Source organism: Phoenix dactylifera, unplaced genomic scaffold (genome assembly GCF_009389715.1).
Source record: "Phoenix dactylifera cultivar Barhee BC4 unplaced genomic scaffold, palm_55x_up_171113_PBpolish2nd_filt_p 000007F, whole genome shotgun sequence".
In the NCBI taxonomy this organism is placed as follows: Eukaryota; Viridiplantae; Streptophyta; class Magnoliopsida; order Arecales; family Arecaceae; genus Phoenix; species Phoenix dactylifera.
In genome coordinates this window covers 3,613,848-3,632,791 of record NW_024067666.1, presented here as the reverse complement: position 1 = coordinate 3,632,791, position 18,944 = coordinate 3,613,848, and the positions used below count along the sequence as shown (strand labels likewise).

The window sequence follows — 18,944 nt, the reverse complement described above, 5'->3', positions numbered from 1 at the left end:
TTGATGGAGTTGGCATGCTTGCGAGGCACAGGCATTGCAGAAGAAACAGCACTGAAAACATCAAACTAGATCGAAGATATGTTACCTTTTCATTTTGTAATTGATCTTAGTAAAGTATGTATTTCGTGAAGCCAATGGAGCTGCAGATTGGATGGCCAGTCATGCGGATGCTATCCTGTGGGTTGGAGATAGAAAGTTGTCCTGAGCACTTTGAGATATTCTGTTTTCTGATTTTATTCGATGTATTCGTACTTATCAGGTACGAGTTACCCATCCTAGTAAAAAAAAAAAAAAAAGAGCTTGTTCAATTTGTAGCCCTTAAGAGGATATCTCCTTAATATGATTGGAGCATCATTTTCAGGCAAGTTTTATTGTCATTGAAATATTCCATAATGTGATGGTATATCCATCTTATCAATGTATAACTTGATCTCGAATTCTATTATTATTGCTGTTATCATCGTTATTGCTCCATTGACACTTGACTCTTTGGCTCTCTACCCACGCAATTTAATCTTATTCTATCTATAAATTCGACCATCAAAAAAAATATGTAAATTCTTTTTTGAACATTAAAGTGTGCTTATGTAGTTGCTATCTTTTTTTTTTTCCAATATATATATATATATAATATTATTTATAAATTAAAAATTTTGAAAAATTGGTTTTTTTGATTTTTACTTAAAATAAAAAATTAGTGATCATGTCAAAACGGAACCTTAGGTTCCTCTTCTATATCTAGGAAAACTCTAGAACATTCCACTGGTAATCAATCAAATAGTATTCCCGTACGCCCGATATTCTTTTTCTTTGGGCACAAGGCAAAAAGGCGCCCCAGGGCAAGAACTCGGGAGGGCGGCGTCGGCTCGCGAAAAAGGGAAAACAAAAACGGCGCTCCTTTGAAACGGCTCCGCGATCTCTCCTCCTCCGCGACTTCTTCTTGGTCTCGAGAGGGAAAGTTAGGGGTCTCTCCTCTCCTCCGTTTTCTCTCAGAGCTTGGCCCTGTTTTAAAGCGATGGATTCGAGGGAGATCGCTCGTCCCAAGGTCCCCGCCTTCGATCGAACCGAGATCAATTGGGACAAGTAAGGATCTCTCTTTTTGGATTTTTGTTTCTTTGATTTTCTCGGTAGTCGTTGATCTTTGATTCATCTTTTTGAACCTTTCCTTTTAATTGCATGCTTAATTTATCATCATTTCTTGTTTTCATTATTTCCCTATTTATGCCTCTCCTTGTACGGTAATCTTCATTGAGTTTTAGCGGATATCAAGATTTTGACTGGTTTGGCGGATTGGGGGGCGATCGATTGGGGAAAGAAAGAATCCATCGTGATTTTATCTGTTATTTTCGGTTTTCTTGGTCGCTGGTAACTGCTGATCCGTTTTCTTGAATCTTTTATCATTTATTTAGATTTTGTGCTAGATTTTTCAGAGCGGTAGATTTTCCACTTTGGATCCTTTCTGATCCTTTTCCCTGTACGGTATATGTTTTTATCTTTTATGTTGCACGAAATTAGGATTTCAGTGGTTTATAGAAATTTCATTCATACCAGTTCGCTCATACGATAAAATTCTTATTGCCATTTTTTGAGTTTAAATTTTCTTGTTCGGTATGAAAATCTTGGTTTCGTATGTTTCAGATTGCTTATGCAATAATGCCATTGTTGGTTAGGGTTCGATCATAAGAACAGATTTGTTTTTATTTTTAAATTTTAGTTATCATATACTTTGGATTATAAGAAGTTGCTACTTTGTCGGATTTCAGTGACGATTCTTTCCCAATTTACTTTTCGCTTGATGCATTCGTTTGTTGTTTAAGCTGTCGAGTCTTTCATCAAATCTTATTTTTGTTTTCCCTTCATTGTTTATTCTCTTGTGTCGAGTATCCTGTAAGTGGTATCTTGTTCATTGCTTTGTTTTTTCATTTCTTCACATCTGTGAACCACTAGGCCACCTTTTATACTTGTTTTATTAATCACAAGTGATGAAGAATAATTGAATGCTTTTAGTTAGGTTAGTTAATTGTACTACAAAATTATAAGTTTGCTTTAAGATAAAGTGTCGAGAGCCTGTCCTTTTAAGTAGGAATAGTTGATTAGAAGCAGAGAAGACTTGTAGAAATTTCACTCATCTAATGCTGGTGTAAACTTAAAAATATCTAACTAGCTATTTTCTAATCATTAGGTTCAGCTTTTTGAATATCCATGCTACTTTACCACTTTGAAACAAATTTGAAAATGAGAGTGGGAGAGAGATCATAGGCTATGGAAAAGGCAATGACTACTTGTTGCATGTAAACTTAAAAATATCTAACTAGCTATTTTCTAATCATTAGGTTCAGCTTTTTGAATATCCATGCTACTTTACTACTTTGAAACAAATTTGAAAATGGGAGTGGGAGAGAGATCATAGGCTATGGAAAAAGCAATGACTACTTGTTGCATGGATTCGAAAAAGGACAATAATTATGCCAATAAACTATGATATAAGCATGTTAAACGTAACCAGAAAAAATCAAGGTTAATTTGTTTCAAATAATTGGATAAAATAAGCTCAGAAAACAAATGAAATTAATGAGAGATTTTTAAACTAACCAGATAGTTGCAAAGATCAGTGATGTCCAAAAGACAAAAGCCCTGTAAAGGCAGGCATGCAGAAGCATCTGCAGCAGCTTATTAGGATGAAGCATCTTGTCTTAAATGAAGACCTACTTTTCATCCAGAAAAATGTCTTTTTGAACACACTTCCATCCCTTTTGGCCAAAGCAATGAAATGACACCAATGGTGGTTCATCATAAGTTCAGTGGTCGGTTTCATTTTGCAAGGATAATAAAACAATGTTGCATAGTATGTCCACTTATCTTGTTAATCACTACTCCCTTAGACATCTCCCTTACACCGTCCTAACTCATATCCGAACAAATATGCATTTTTTCAGAATTAACTAAATGTAAGAGTTTTCTTCATTTCTAAACCATGCAGGAAATTTTTATCTGTTCTTTAATCTTTTCTCACCAAATTGTTAAGGAACAGAACTTTCTTCTTAAACTTAGATATTTGTTTTGGACCTTTGGTACTTATTCAAGTTGACCGAACATGGTCATTTGGTGGGTTGAGTCAAAAAGGACCACTTTGCGGTGCTTTTGCTTGAGATTTGACTAACTTGGTTGGGTAAAATTGTGAACCATATCATATGGTGAATCCAAAATTTACCTTGGGGATTGATCACATACATACATACATATATACAGACATGCATACATATGTACGTATACATATACATACATATACATGTATATACACATATATGCACATGTGTTTGTGTGTTTTGATGCTTATTCAAAAAGGAGAAACTTAAAGTTACAAACGCTAAGTTGCTAACAAATATATTAATGGAATGGCCATGAGCTTGCAAGTTGTTTAATTTATTCACTAGGGACACTTGGACTTACTTACTGTGTGTTGAGATACTTAATTGATAACCAACTGTGATACACTTATATTTAAAACATAATGACATTTTGCTTAGAGTGTTCATATAATTATGGTAGCTTTATATTACAAATTATAGTGACTTTTTCTTGAAATATGCATATAATCTTGATAACTTTATATTAAAAACATAAGGATACTCTGCTTGAAATGTCAATAAAACCTTAGGGACACTTCACTCAAAGTGTCTAGCACGTAAACCTAAGAGTTCCTGGCATGACACTCCAAAAAAGGCATCAAATGTTGGACACTTTTTGCTGTTGTTAGCAGGATGCTTCAAAGTGGAGTGTCCAATTGTATTATGTTATGTCACGCCATGTCCATCCAAAAGTGTCAACACTTCCATGTAGCTTAGAAATGGAGTGTCTGGTAATGTAGATTTACACGCACACATACCCATAAGACATATGCTGGTTTTATGACCAATCCTTGCTGTTCTTTGTATTTGGCAAAGGAGCATAAAAAGTTCAAAGGTAGTACAATCTGGAAGATAGAGAATATTTTGTATGCCATTTGTTTGTTGTGTATTTTGTTGAATCTTTCTTCTTGTGTCATGGTCAGGGGCCATAAGCTAATTGTTTAAATGCTGTGATTTTTTTTAAACCCTTTCATATTATCTGACTTTAAGTTTTCGAGACCAAGAGCAGGTGGGTCTATGGGAGCAGGGAAGTGTAGCATTCAATAAGACTCGTGTCTGGTAACATCTAGGCATCCTTTGTATAAATCAATATTCGTTCTTGTAAAATGATGGAGATCTACCTATTTTTGGTACTCATGTTTTCAAAACATAGATGACATATTGATTCTAGAAATGTAGAGCTATGAATGTTATGTGTTAATGTACTAAGATTGCTTTTGAAAGATCCTTGTTTTTAGCAGGGATGGAAGTGTTAGCATGTGGTTGCATGCTCTAGGTACTAGATTTTGGCTACCAAGTACCACATATTTTTCGAAATAGTTGTTGAAGGTATAAACTTGTTGCCTTCTTTTCTCTTTGTGAAGAGTGCTCGATTCATGAGCTTGCTATTTGTAACCAATGAGGTAGATATGACTTCCAACAAACTCATCCATGATGTTGCCCTTCTCTTGCCCAAATATGCTTAGGCAAAGAATCTTTCACCAACTCAAAAATGAGGGATATAGGTTGTGAAATAGGTTTCTCAGACATTCTCCAACCATGACATTATACTTTGTTTAATAGTGCTGATTCTACATATTTGGTGCAAGACTTGGTGGTTAAGGTTCAGCTTATGCTTACAAGTCTCATACTTAGCTGTCTAGAACTGACCTAGTGACTTCATTATTTAATGAGGTTATGCCTGTAGTCATCTTGTTCAAGTTTATATTGTTTTACTGGTTTCGTGCTTAATTTTAAGTTTTGTAATTTCTATAGCAAATGCTCTCTGTAGTTTATAAACTGCTGCGGTGCTGCCCGGTGTAAAACTTCACTTCTTGAGTTAATAAGATCACTTTTAGCTATGCCCTTCTGTTTCATGCTACTTGATGTTTATTTTATATTTATTTTCAAAAGACTATTGTCTCTATTTACCTGTCAACCTTCTAAATCAGTGATTCCTTTCAGCCAAATGATGAAAGAGCTCTATAAATTGGTGAAGGATGTAGGGAATGTTTTTTGATTGTTTAGTTCCTCCCTATTTGAGATTCTGCTCTACTTTGCTTCTTGATGTGCATACTGTTGCGATATTGTTGAGAACAATCAGGAATATCCTCAGTGCTCTATTACTATTTTTATCATATTTTGCTTATTTTGTTGTACTGCCGCTAATAATGAATCTTCACAGAACTAAACTACCACGTAAATACTCTTTGAGCTTATACTATTTATTTAAAGGTCTTCCACCAATATTTAGAATATTTTCTTTATAACTGAAATCAATGTTTATGTCTCTAATACCTGTTTACGTGCAACTTTTGTACTTAAACCAAGTCTATATGCTTACTTATTCCATCCAATCCTGCAGGCTTGACAAAACTAAGTTGTATGTCGTAGGAGCTGGCCTCTTTACTGGTGTTACTGTGGCCCTGTATCCCATCTCTGTCATAAAGACCAGGATGCAGGTTGCTTCAAAAGATGCTGCACAGAAGAACGCATTTGCCGCCATGAGAAATATTCTCAAAGTTGATGGTATTCCAGGCTTATATAGGGGGTTTGGCACAGTTATTACTGGTGCTGTTCCTGCCAGGATCGTTTTCCTCACTTCTTTGGAAACGACAAAAGCGGCTTCACTCAAGCTGGTCGAACCATTTAAGCTCTCTGAACCAGTACAGGCTGCCATCGCAAATGGCATTGCGGGCATGGCAGCGTCTCTTTGTTCTCAGGCTGTGTTTGTTCCTATTGATGTGGTATGAATGTAATCTTTTTGGACAATTATGTGTTTTAATTTGTTTTGAAAATTCCTGAATTTAAGCCAATATTTTGTCTCTCTATCAAGGAAACGTAGCAGGGAAGCTGAAAACCATAGTCATGTATTTCAGCATGAAAACTGATCTCGTTGAATACAAATTATTGTTAGTCTAGTATCATAATCAATTCCTTATCTGCATTTAACTACAAATTGGGGTATATTGCAATCTGTTTCTTGCTGTGCTCAGTAAGTTGTAAATGTGCTGAATCATAGTTTTGATTTTTCTGAGAATGTAGGTTGATTGAAAGCCCCACCTAATAATAATGTGTTGAATCATAATTTTGGTTATAGAATACAAGTAGGCATAGTAGATGCTAGATTGCTTTACGCCTATAATTGTTGTAACCAAAGTCCGCCAAACCGGTACCGGAACCTGTACTGGTCGGCGGATGGGTTGGTACGATACTGAACCTGGTATCGTATCGATATATGGTACACTTGGGCATGCAGATTCCATACCGGCACGCCAATTTTTTTTGGAGTTTTTCAAGTTGTTTTATTTGTTATTTAATCTTTTTAAACTTTTTCAATAATTTTAAGTCTGATTTAGTATTTTTTTTATTTTTTTTAATGTTAAATGATCCTAGTTTAAGCTAAATGATGCTTATTGTTTTAAAATGATTAGGGGTGCAAATGGGTCGGGTCGGGTCGGGTCCTAGGTGACCCCGATCCGACCCGGTTTTTTGTTCGGGTCCCAATTTTGGACCCGGACCCGACCCGGTTGAAGATCGGGTTGGGTCAGGTCGGGTCCGAGTCGGGTTCGGGTCGGGTCCGGGCCTGATTCGGGTCGGGTCCGGGTCCGATCGGGTCTAATTTTTTTGTACTTTTGGGAAAAATTTGGACAAATCTAATTTGGTCATACCATAATTATGAGGTGCTGGGTGACCCATGACTTGAAAGACTTTGCAATTGAGCTCCAGTCAGAACAGATGACCCATGACTCACTAACTAAGTCGGTCTACAAGCCAAATTTCATATCACACTATTTTTTATCTATATGACTGATTGGACGGAACTCGGTGTCTCCCAGCTCCCCTCTCACGAGGACAAAAAAAAATCCCAGACCTTCTTCCAAAATCCAATTCCATTACAGAAAACTGGCACATGACCCATATTCAGTTGCAGTGTTCCCTCACTTTCTCCCTTCAAAAGTTAAAAGAAACAAAAACCAAAAAACAGAAGGAAAAAAAAAAAGGCAGCTACACACCAGAGGTCTCAACAGTGTAATAGATCGAGAGAGAATCCTGAAGGGCCGACGTTCCTTTGGATTCTGTGAACCTATGCTTCTTGCTAACTTGCTATCCTCCCACACTGACCAACAGTACCACAACCCACGCCAAAAAAAAAGGAAAAGAAAAAGAAAAAGAAAAGACTTTCTTTTGCTTTTCCTCTCTCTCTCTCTTCGAGTCCATTCGGGTCGGGTCGGGTCCGTTTGGTAAACCCAAACCCGACCCAGAAAATGATTCGGGTCCAATTTTAGGACCCGACCCGGACCCGCGGGTCCTAAAATTCGGGTCGGGTCGGGTCGGGTCGGGTCTACGCGGGTCGGGTCGGGTCGGGTCACGGGTTGACCCGACCCATTTGCAGCCTTAAAAATGATACAAAACATAAAATAATTAGTGAGATGTTGCATGCTACAAGAAGCAACATGAAATATCTTCAATCAAGTAGTGTGGTAAAAAATATAAAATAATACAATCAATTATATATATTTAAAGTACAACATACATACCGATATCTAAAATCTCATCGAGTGGCGATGCTTCTCGTAGATATTCGGATCATTAGTATAATTAGGAGACACATCAGCCCACTCCTCTAACCAAGCGGCACAGTTTTGTATATTCATCCCATAAGGATAATTCGCACCGGTTTCGAACGGTTCTGGCCGGTTCCAGGTTGCTTCTGGCCGGTTCGGTCTGGTTCGGGTCTTTTTCAACCGGTTCCAGTCGGTTTGGTACCGGTTCCGACCGATTCGGGGCCTTTCCGTCCAGTTCTGGCCAGTTAGATACCGATTCCGGCCGGTTCAGAGCTGGAACCTTGGTTGTAACCATAGCCTGAATTCCTTCTTTATAATGTACGAATATTCGACTTGCTCATTTTATCCAAGATGCATCCTCTATAACAGCAGTCCTTGACTCCTTGGATTAATGCTTAAAATATTCTGTTCTTAGACATTGCGTTGTATTCAGAGAACATTCCTATCGGGCACAGTAAAAAGATATTATGTTTACATTTTAATTTACAATGAGCTATTTTTATTTGATAAGATGCAAATTATGCCCATACTAATGAGAAAATCTCTTTTTATCCCTTATCATCTTCGAGCAATTTATGAATGTTTATCTGGTTTCATTCTTTCTCAGATTGTGTTCTTTTGTGATGTTCATCTGTTACTGTTCTGCATAACTTCAATTATCAGTGTCTTTGAGAATGGGAGAACATTTTAAATCATTTCTTCTTTTGAAATGGAGGTTTTTACAAATATTGTTTTGTTTCTTATCAAAATGCTTATCTTTGGTAAAATTGTATGAATTATTATTACATTCGAATTTCAATAATCATTGTAATATACTTCCTTTAATTCAAATTGTAAGATAATTATGGCCTACATTTTCTAATATTTAGTATTTTCCTGTTAATCATGGTTCTTTTTTCATAAATGTGTCCCAAATAGTTAAGACAATGCTTAAGGGTTGTCGTTCATTAGTACATCATCTTTTGGCACCTGTTTTCGCATTATGCAACTTTTTTTCCAGTGCAATACAAATTTCTTGTCAAAAATTGTAGGTCATCAATAATTTTCTTCTATATAAAAATATATTGCTGTATCCATGTCTATAACCATTATTAGAAAGTGTTATCCCTGTTCTTGTTTGTACATGCGTACATGCATGATTAAACTAATGAAAATATTTGTTATTCTCTGAGTCCTGACGATGCTGCACCGTAATACTATTGACACTTTTTAACATCAATTGCTACCCAGCCATGTATTGCACATATACTGGATGAGATTTGTTCTGAAAAAGTGGGGCAGCAGATCTGTACATTGTAGAATTTTCCTTTAGATCCTCTTCTCTATGCTTAATGCATGTATCGAATTCTGATATTTGTGCTTGTTATTATAACTCAAAAGACTTATTCTGTAACTCTGTGTATATTTGGAAATTGGAAGCATCTCAATTGCATCTGCATCCTCATAACAACTCAGCTCCTTTAACAATATCTTTAGCCCATTTAGGTACTTCAGGTGCTTCTGACCAGGTTGTAGATAGCTAATTGACACAGACCCTGTTTCTGTAATATGTTCTCACTGGATGTTGTTCTGGAGAAATCAGCTTTAATTATGAGGTGATTTTGTGAGAAATGCTTAGAGAGTTAATGTAACTGGATGTCTGCTAGTTTTTTTAAAGTTGCTTCATTGGGTATTATGACATGTACTGCAAGGTTAATAATATATGGACACAAAAGCACAATTTAGTATTCAAGTACATGTTTGTGATCACGGTGAACTTGTGTTAGGTTAGCCAAAAGTTGATGGTGCAAGGATACTCAGGTTATGCAAAGTATAATGGTGGACTGGATGTTGCTCGTAAGATTGTGAAGTCGGATGGAGTCAAGGGTTTTTACAGAGGATTTGGCTTGTCTGTTATGACATATTCCCCGTCTAGTGCTGTATGGTGGGCAAGTTATGGATCCAGTCAACGTATAATCTGGAGGTAAGACACCGGACTTTCTCTATAAATAGCAAACACCTAAATGGTTGGAACAAGTGCACATGCTGATGTATAGCATATGGTTATAAAAGTTATTTTTCCATTATATACTTGCTGTTCTTGATCATTCATCTACTTCCTTACTGGTTGTTATGATATTTTTGGAAGACGACTGTTTTCACATATCTTGTATGTCATAACATATGAATTTGTGGCATTTTGATAAATAACAAGTGATACCAAAGAAATTTTTATTGGTTTTCTGTTTACAGACATGTTTCCTGTGCTGCTTCCCCTGTCTTCTTATGGTTCTAAGGTCTTATTTAATCGACCAATTTTGTTAGCAACCTTTTTACCAGATATTTGTTTTATGTTCGTGGGAGAAGAATGCATTGCTTGGTTGTTGCTTGGTATAGTATTTATAATCTCTGGATACCTTCGATGCAGGTACCTTAATCATGTGTAGGCTCCGTATTTCGATTTGGCTGTTCCTTTTGTACAATAATTTATTCTTGTAATTTAACCTTAATACAGGGCATATATATCTACTTGGGGCTCATTTTTTGGGAGTTCTACTATCTTAATATCTTGGTATAAAGCATTTTACTTTTTATGGGTATTTAACCATTTTTTCAGTTTTGGATTCTTTCCATGTGGAGAATATCTAATGTAAAATATTTAAACCTGAAGTTTTTTAATGTCTAATCCCGTCAAACCGGCATGAAGTTTAATTTTTTATAGTGTTCTAAAAAGAACATATGGATCTAAGATGATGACTTTCTTTGAAGATGAATAAAATGAAATACTACACTTCCTTGACAAATCAAATATGAATCTTTTTATGACTAATTTGCTAACATTTTTATGCCAGTCACTCTTTGCCATCTTTATCTATGAATATAAAATTTTCTTCTCATTATTCTTTTAGACCTTCCCCTCCCTAATAGTGATCCTTTTACTGAAACACTTCTTGTTCAAGTTGTGTTACTACAAACTTTAATCCTGTGCGGCATGCCTGGTACATGTTTGATGATGTTTTCTGACATCTAGGCATGGTGTAAACTTTGTTTTTAACACAGTAAGATATGAAGTACAAAGCCAAAACATTTATGAGGCATCAAAAGAAGGTGCATGATCAACTTCTTGCTGATAGGTTCTCTGGTTGAAAAATTTGCAAAGATGTGATGCACATAAACAAATATTGTGGTCTAGAACCAACTTAATATGTTCAAACTATTCTTTTATTTTCCTTTCTTCCTCCTCTCCCTCCTCCTCCTCCTAACAAAGTTTTGTAGTTCAATCTCCTAAATTTCTTTAGCTACAAGTTTCATAAATTTACTGTTTTGCAACCTTATTCTGTACAGTGTCGTGGTAGGTAACTGCAATGCCAATCTTATTTGGTGGACAAGGTCAGCTCTAATAGTCAGTCTGATAATTATGTTCCAAACATTAGTAGCTTGAAATATGAATATGAGTAGATGGTGCTGCAAGTTATCGTAATATGGTTTCCTACAAGTGCCATCAATTCCTTTATTAGTATTCTTGTAAATGTAGCTGGCTAGCTGCTGGAGACACTTGTCTCATTAGAGGCTCACAACCATCATTATTTTCAGTAGATTATAACCCTATAGCCTAACTATTGGAAAGCTTCTCACCATAATTCTCTTTATTGTCTCGAATAGGCTCTTAGGCCATGGGAATGATACGGAAACTGTTCCTAGCCAGCAAAAAATAATGTGCGTTCAAGCTACAGGTGGAGTTGTTGCTGGTGCGGTGGCATCTTGTATCACAACCCCTTTAGACACGATCAAGACTCGATTGCAGGTATATGCTTAATCTTTGGCTATCATTGGTTTTGCTCGTTCTCTACTTTCTGCATGCAGTTCCTTTCCTCTCCAGTCTGCATATAGCCTGATGTTTCTTGCATGTTCATTTTGAGCAATTCTAAGTTCATTCTGTTATTGCTGGTGCGGTGGCATCTTGTGTCGCGACCCCTTTAGACATGATTAAGACTTGATTGCAGGTACATGCTTAATCTCTGGCTATCATCTGTTTTGATAGCAGTACAAATATATAACATGTTGGCAGCAAACACGGGGTTTGTATGCTGACATGGATGCCAGTCATGAAAGACTTACATAGAAGACACATTGTTTTAGGGATCTTAGACACTATATTAAAATTGTTCATTTGGATCAAAATGGCCCTAATGGTCTTTGGTTTGGATCTCCGGATTGGGATCAGATTGGATCCTAGACAGAAACCAGGATCATAAGATCCAGATTACGAAGCATACAATTCTGAATTTTAAGATCCATATCTGCATCATGTCATTTTCATGTTAAAGCAATTTGAACATCTGTCCTTTTGATTAATTTAAATTTTTTAAATTTTAAATGAGCAATTCATCATTAATAAGCCTCTGAAAATATTAAAAAGAACCTCTTGCTATTTTAAACTTTCGAAAGTAAAGAAAAAGAGATTTGGAAGCATATGGGCGCATTTTTTTCAATTTTTGAAAGTAAACCTATATATGAGTGTCTCACTTATTTGCATGTTCTCATATCTTTGCAACTGTTTTTAAAATCTGCTTACGCTTTTCGACAACCTATTATTTCAAAGGAGAATTGAGTCTATGCATTTGGGGCAAAGGTAGCTTGCTTTGTTCGTTTTTATTCATGATTAGGGTTAAATATGTTGGTAAAGGTGAGAAAACTCATTTGTTGTTGTATAATGTTCAACTGGTGGATGGGGGGGAATTCATTGTTTATTCCTCAAGAAGCAAAAGTAAAAGGGGTTAAATTTGTGTCTCAAATCCAACAAAGATGATGTTGACGATGACAACATATTATTTATACTTATTCATCTTAATCCTATTTATATATATTTTTGGGGGTCAATTAAGATATAATATGGACTTATATGGTGGCTTTTAGTCATATGGAATAACATAACTTTGTTTTCATTTTTGGAAGTGGTAGACATGGGCTTAAGGTTGTTGGAAAGTAAACTCCTTACAACCATGTATGATGGTTTCTTACTTTTAACTCCTTTAAAGTTTTAATTTATTCATGTCCTTACTTTCATAATTTTACCCTTTTTCTTCATCATTTAAATGAAGTTGGAAAGAATCTTACAACCTAAGATCTAATCTACGATCCAATCTTATCTGGTCCACTCTACATTTATGGTACAACTCTATCCTGATAACATTGGTAAGATAGGACGTGTAGAAATATATATGCATGTACATCCTTGTAAATGGAGTAGCTAAATTCAAAAAAAAAAGCAAGATGAAACTAACTTGTCATTATCTACCAGTGCTTGAAAGTCATCGAACCATATTTACTCACTACAGCATCCAGGTCGTGGGTTCCTGACTTGACCATGGGTCCAATTTGACAGGCTCCCACATGAAATGTTCTCCTCCTTCACACTCCCAGCTGCTATTCTCCTACTTCACATATCCTCAAGATCCCAACCAAGCCATCCTACTCCCAGCATCTCCCCCTCCCCCTTCCTTATCAAGCCTTGCTGCTTACTAGATTTTATTACTCTACCTTCGCTGCCCAGTCGATCTGGCCCGATTTGGTCGCTCCGCCTATGCTCCCTCTTGATCTTAGCTGCCTCTACATCACTGCCACCAGAATGGGTTCCATTGTCTCTGATCCCATTGGATCTGGTCATGTCACTGCCAGTTCTAGCTCACTAGTTCCTTTCCTACTAGATGGCTATTTTTTCCACAAGATATAGCTGTGCCACCTCTGTTGAATAGGAAGAGAAGGGAAAGGGAAGGAGAGGAGCAACTGTGAACTTGTTTCTCCACCTTTTCAAGTGATGGTTCCATCTGACCTGGAAGGGTTGACACTGGTTTAATTTGGGTTGTTCAAGCAATACAATCATCTGGGTTAATCAACCTGATCCGCAATAGGTGTCAGGTGGCAGGTCCTCTACTATAGGTACTTGGATGTGGAGGTGGAATGAGAAGATATTATCATCTTGTACTCTTGGGATCTATATGCAGATGGCGTAAGCATTAAAGCTTGTCATTTTTCACAACCTTTCATGTGGACATATATGTTGAGAGGATACTCACTTGTAAGAACCTTGCTACAAGGGGAGGCTCTTTGGTCTGTGAAATAGAATTTTTGTCAATGTTTGTAGACTGTCTTCGCATAACTTATTTGTATCTGTAATTGATCAAGTAGGCTTCTGACTCCCTGTATAAGTGCTATGAACTTTTGGTTCTTAGACTGGAGTCCAGTAATAGGAGGCATGGTTTTTCTTTTTCCCTTTTTGGTGGATGTTCATCTTCTACTTTGTGCATTTTTTCTTTTTTATTTGAGCCCTTAAGTTTTCACTGTAGCTTTGCCGCTAACAAGAGAAAGAAAGGCTGTTTGTCATTATTCTTGGCATGCAAATTTTAATTCTGCCAACTTTTGATTGTCTATTGTTTCATTTATTTATTTTTCGGACGTAGGTTATGGATAATAAACAGAGACAAACTGCAAGACAAGTTGTCAAAAGATTGATTGCTGAAGATGGATGGAAAGGGTTCTACAGAGGATTAGGTCCAAGGTTTTTCAGCATGTCAGCATGGGGTACCACGATGATAGTAGCATATGAATATCTGAGTAGGGAAACTCTTCCTTCTTTACATATAATATGTTACTTTATGTTATCAGTTTGTTGTTTCATTCATCTTTACATGCCTTTGATCTTTATACTATCATATAGTATGTGTCAACTTCCCATTCTATGTAGAGCCGTTGGTTTTCCCTTTTTGTTGAGGTTTACCTTTTAGTTCCCAACGTGGAAATAAAGACGATTCTGTTACATTATAATAAGCAGTGAAGAAAATTGTGTATGAGTGAATACTATTGGCATAACAGGTCTATTCTAACTCAAAAACAGAAATCTTAATATAGTCAGATTTTATATAAGAAATGCACTTTTGTTCTCTGGTTATTCTGAGCAGGAAAGGAAAAGAATTTTAAAAGAATAATAAAACTAGCTCTGCTATACGGCTCAAGTAAACTGAAATGGAATTTTCACATGTATTGAACATGGAAAAAATATGGATGTGGATAAAGATATTTAGCAAAACTAAGGAGGAAGTTAGAAATGAGAACATTTAACTAAGAGAGATCAGTGAGATGCTTCAGTCATTTGCATTCAAAGGTCAGAAAAAGACTTGACAATATGGGGACACTTTTGTTTAAGGGGTCTGAAGAGCATGGATGAACCACCATGATACTTGGAGTGTCGACCCAAATTGAGAGGATTGAATTCTTTTGGTCAAAGTTTTTTTTTTCTTTGATCATTCATATCCTAGGATTCAAAGGGTGTCCACAAAGAACGGAAACCCAGCTGATGCCACTCAAATTAAGCAAGCTCCTTGAGCTTTTTCAGAAATTAATGTTCCCATATAGTTGCTGTGCAGCTCTGCTAAAATTGCTATGCAGCTTATTGATTTGTCAACGTTGCAATGCCTAATACTTGGTTCAACAAACATATGTCACCCCAAATATATATCAACATATATAATGAGTTTGATTAGCTTGGGCATGTTTATCAATGCTAATGTATGTCCTGTTTGCAACTTTCATGTTGAGCTAAGAACAATTCACTATGTAATTGTTTAATATTGACATAGTTATTTTAAGAAAGATTATCTAAGTACATTATTGTTAAGGAGTTATTTATGCCCCTGACAATGAAGGTAAACTCTTTGTTATCTTGAAGCTTCATGGTGGCATCTCAGATAAGCTATTCAGTCTGCATTTGTAGCTATGAGCAAATATGAACTTACACTACCACAGAAGGTTCCATTTTCCCCATGGAGTGAATAGATAAAATTTGTGAGTTCCTGCAATACTCGCGATACATTAGGCATAAATACAATTACGCAGCTGAAAGTATAGGGAACAAATATCGAACATTGATAAATACTATAATTTTGCAATTATAGTATTTATTGCAAAATTACTATAATTTGTGAGGATTTTTTTTCTCCTCTGTTTCCTTTTTAACTTATTTATTGTCAATTCTTGCCCTGCAAAAGATGGTCACAAACTGGTAGGTGGATGACCTTTTGTTTTAAAAAAAAATCTGATAGTGGCATGCTGTCATCATTATTGTATTTATTCTGACCTCCATACTTAGATCGAGATATTGGATATAGAATGCCAATCTTGAAATGAAAAAAAAAGGGTAATCAGCTGTGACACGTTCACTAAAAAAAAATCCTTTTGTAGCTAATCATTTATCGAGAGAAATTGAAAAACTCAACATGAGGGAGGAGAAAGAAATAATTATGAGTGGATTATTCCAGGAACTTACGTAGACATTACCTCCCTAAACCTATTTGCACTGTTAATTGTTAGAGCTAAAACTTCCTAAATTGATCAGTTACTATTTGTTATCATAATTATTATGTGGCTGAAAAAACATAAATGGCTTTCAGAGCTGATGATTATTTAGTATACCTAATTTTGCAAATTATAGTAAGGTTTCCGTTTCATTAATCCTGGCATATACAACCTTAAAGCCAATCTGCTCAACCATTTTTGCTATTAAGAAGAATCAGAGAAGGTGCTAGTTAATAATGAGCTATGGTGTAATAAAAATTAATTGGTAACAGGCGACAATTTTTTGAATGTATCTTATCCTTTTATTAGAGCACTAACTAAAGTAACTGGGCAAGTTACTGCTTCTAAAATCTGGCATAAGGACATTTTGTAGCATGCTCTTTGTTAATTTGTTTCAAACCATGTAGATAAGTATCTGCAAGTTACCAATTAAATGGTCCATGAAAATTCACTTAGTTTAACAAAATTTGTGGATACAAAGCATCATAGAAGAATTTTAAAAAAAAATCATAGAACTCTCTGAATTTCTACTAGAGACAAGAACTGCATATATCAAAGAATTTTCATCATATGACGGCAAAATATACGGCCATCAGGAAGTAGAGATTGTTTGTATGAATCTGTGGAGGTGTTGGACTTATGCTTGTCTAATATGGAGACTCAATTTAATGATAATTCTTAGGTAGATTCTGGAAAGCTTGTCTGATCTAAATTCTTGGAAAACCATGCAATGACTGTAGAATTTTCATGAATATTCTAGCATGTAAACAATTTGCAGTAATAACTCTGAAGGTGCCCGTTCCTTCATATATTTTTTAATAAATTGAATTCTGGGTTTGGTTCATCTTACCTTTTTTTTTTTAACATACTCTGATCTTCTAAATGTACATCATGTGGTCTTCTTTTTCAGAGCGGCTGTGTGCAAAAAGTGAAGAGATTTGATTTCTATATTCTACCATTCGAAGCAGATTTGCAAAACTGCAACAGTTTCCATAAATACCATAATCCATATTTGCAGTGAAGTGTAAATCAGGGAGCCTATTATTCACGCTGAGAAGCCCCATGAAGTGGTCGCCTGGACAGTCAGTGGCTCGGGTCGTTTCAGCTTCTCCTCAGTATTTTGAGGAGAGATGATATGATTCATTATATTTGAGATCACTTTTTATAGAACAGTTATTAAAACAGGTTGCCACTTTTGTTATTTGAAACTCACCATCAATTCTGCAGGTAAGATATTTGACCGACCCGTCCTTTTGTTATATGCCCAAATAGAGTTCGCCATTTTTTCCAGCCAATTGCTGATTCTTTCCTTTTAGAGATGTACTCAGTGGAATAATTCTTTGCATATTCTCATTCATATACACAGATCTGTGAGATAGTTATGTAATACTTATCAGTTAAGGCAAGGGCTTTAGGATTTTCAATATCTTACTGTGGTGATTTTCTATATCTTGTTGATGATGTTGTGCTGATCAGTTTTATGTTACAACCGTGGCGGTTTATAGGAGCACAAATTACTTTCAACGCCCAGAAAACATAGCAGCCTTTTTTCTTCTCAGTTTTTGATGTAAAAGACAGCAAAATGGCCACTTATTGCCTAATAATACACAAGCTGTACATCAGTAAATTCCATGCAGAAAAAAATAATATTCCTTTTGTAACAAAAAGGAAAATAGGTGCCAAACTTGTGTCTAGTGTGAAAAGCTTGAAAGATCATAGCATGTGTAGCTTTAGGGTAGAACAAAGTTCGTGATCCTTTTTGGCTGGCAGTCTGCTGTTTTGTAGGTCCAATATATAGATGGATTATAGTAAAGCAAGAAAGCAACAGAAGTTGTGCTATGTCAATTTTCTTCTTTATTCATTTAGTTTTATATTTTCTATGTATTGTAGGAACACTATATAAACCTGATATTGGAAATCTGAATCCAGGAATTTAGTGGATGTGAGATTTATTTTACTTGGTGGCAAAAGTATCCGCTGCAATCACCGAAATCAGAGAGATGTAACTTGTTATGTGAGATTCCTGCATAATACCCATGGATTTAGCAAAACTACATTAATCTGTACTGCAGGAACATACTTAACACACAATGTAACATTCATTGATAAACCTTTGATCTAGAGGCCTTGATGATGCCAGTTGAGAGGGAGCCCAAATAGAGTTAAAGAACTGTTTTACTTTTTGTTTGAAACCTTGTTGCTTTGTTGAATATAAATTTGAGTTGTTTTTGGTCAGCCATGCAATGCCTGTGCTTGGTAAAATTTTAATCCATGTTCGGCAAATGATGCAGGCAAATTTGTTGCTGGGCTCGCCAGCAAATGATGTACAGAAAACATATCTCACAGTCTGTAGCATATCTTCTCCCGGTTCAATGGAAACTCGTTGTTTCCACCATGCTATGGATGGAAACTGCACCTGTAGATTTGATGTCTAAAACTCTAGTGTTGGTATGCTTCACGCATTCATCAGCATGTGTAGTCATTTGGAGGCTTGCATGAAACATTCGTGGGGTCTGGAAATTGATAACTGAGACAATTGTAAATGATTTAACATTCATTTAGGTGCCCCTGAAAAAACAATCTTTCCTTGCATTCATATGGAACTTATTGTTTTGGGAACTGGTAGATGAGTAGCCGTCAATGCAGGAACCTATATAAGGTGAAGTCGGCATCTTAGCTGAGTTCACGTGGAACAAATGAGGGAGATTCCAAGTAATTTGAGGAGTTCCCGTGGAACAAATTAGAGAGCTACAAGTGATTTGAGGTTCAATTTGGAATATCTGAATATTTATTCGACCTTAATCCATTTGCGGTTTCTAATGCGCATGACAGAACACATTTGAGTGCGATCAATTGAAAGGTCAAATTTATCCAGTCAAGAAAATGAGGAAAGCAAAAGGTACCAACTTATCCAGGTGAAAAGAACTTTAACAGCTGC

General features: G+C 36.0%; 1 protein-coding gene across 2 annotated transcripts; it reads left to right on the top strand.

Annotated features, from left to right (window-relative positions):
- The first annotated feature begins 805 nt into the window (after positions 1 to 805).
- LOC103704491 (solute carrier family 25 member 44) lies at positions 806 to 18,604 on the top strand. 2 transcript variants are annotated; one of them, XR_603619.4, is made up of 7 exons: positions 806 to 1,083; positions 5,473 to 5,854; positions 9,442 to 9,638; positions 11,318 to 11,459; positions 14,116 to 14,269; positions 16,917 to 17,233; positions 18,298 to 18,604. XR_603619.4 is itself a non-coding variant. In XM_008787804.4 (6 exons), exons 1-6 carry the CDS (start codon positions 1,016 to 1,018, stop codon positions 16,946 to 16,948), a joined length of 975 nt encoding a protein of 324 aa, XP_008786026.2. In that variant the 5' UTR covers positions 806 to 1,015; the 3' UTR covers positions 16,949 to 17,432. The 2 variants fall into 2 exon arrangements, 1 of the variants encoding a protein (XP_008786026.2); XM_008787804.4 differs by lacking the exon at positions 18,298 to 18,604 and having other exon boundaries at positions 16,917 to 17,432.
- Positions 18,605 to 18,944: the final 340 nt, after the last annotated feature.

Coding starts and splice junctions, on each gene's coding strand:
- LOC103704491 (XM_008787804.4), top strand. CDS start 1,016: ATGGATTCGAGGGAGATCGCTCGTCCCAAGGTCCCCGCCTTCGATCGA. Junction 1,084..5,472: donor ACCGAGATCAATTGGGACAA/GTAAGGATCTCT, acceptor CCAATCCTGCAG/GCTTGACAAAACTAAGTTGT. Junction 14,270..16,916: donor AGTAGCATATGAATATCTGA/GTAGGGAAACTC, acceptor CTTCTTTTTCAG/AGCGGCTGTGTGCAAAAAGT.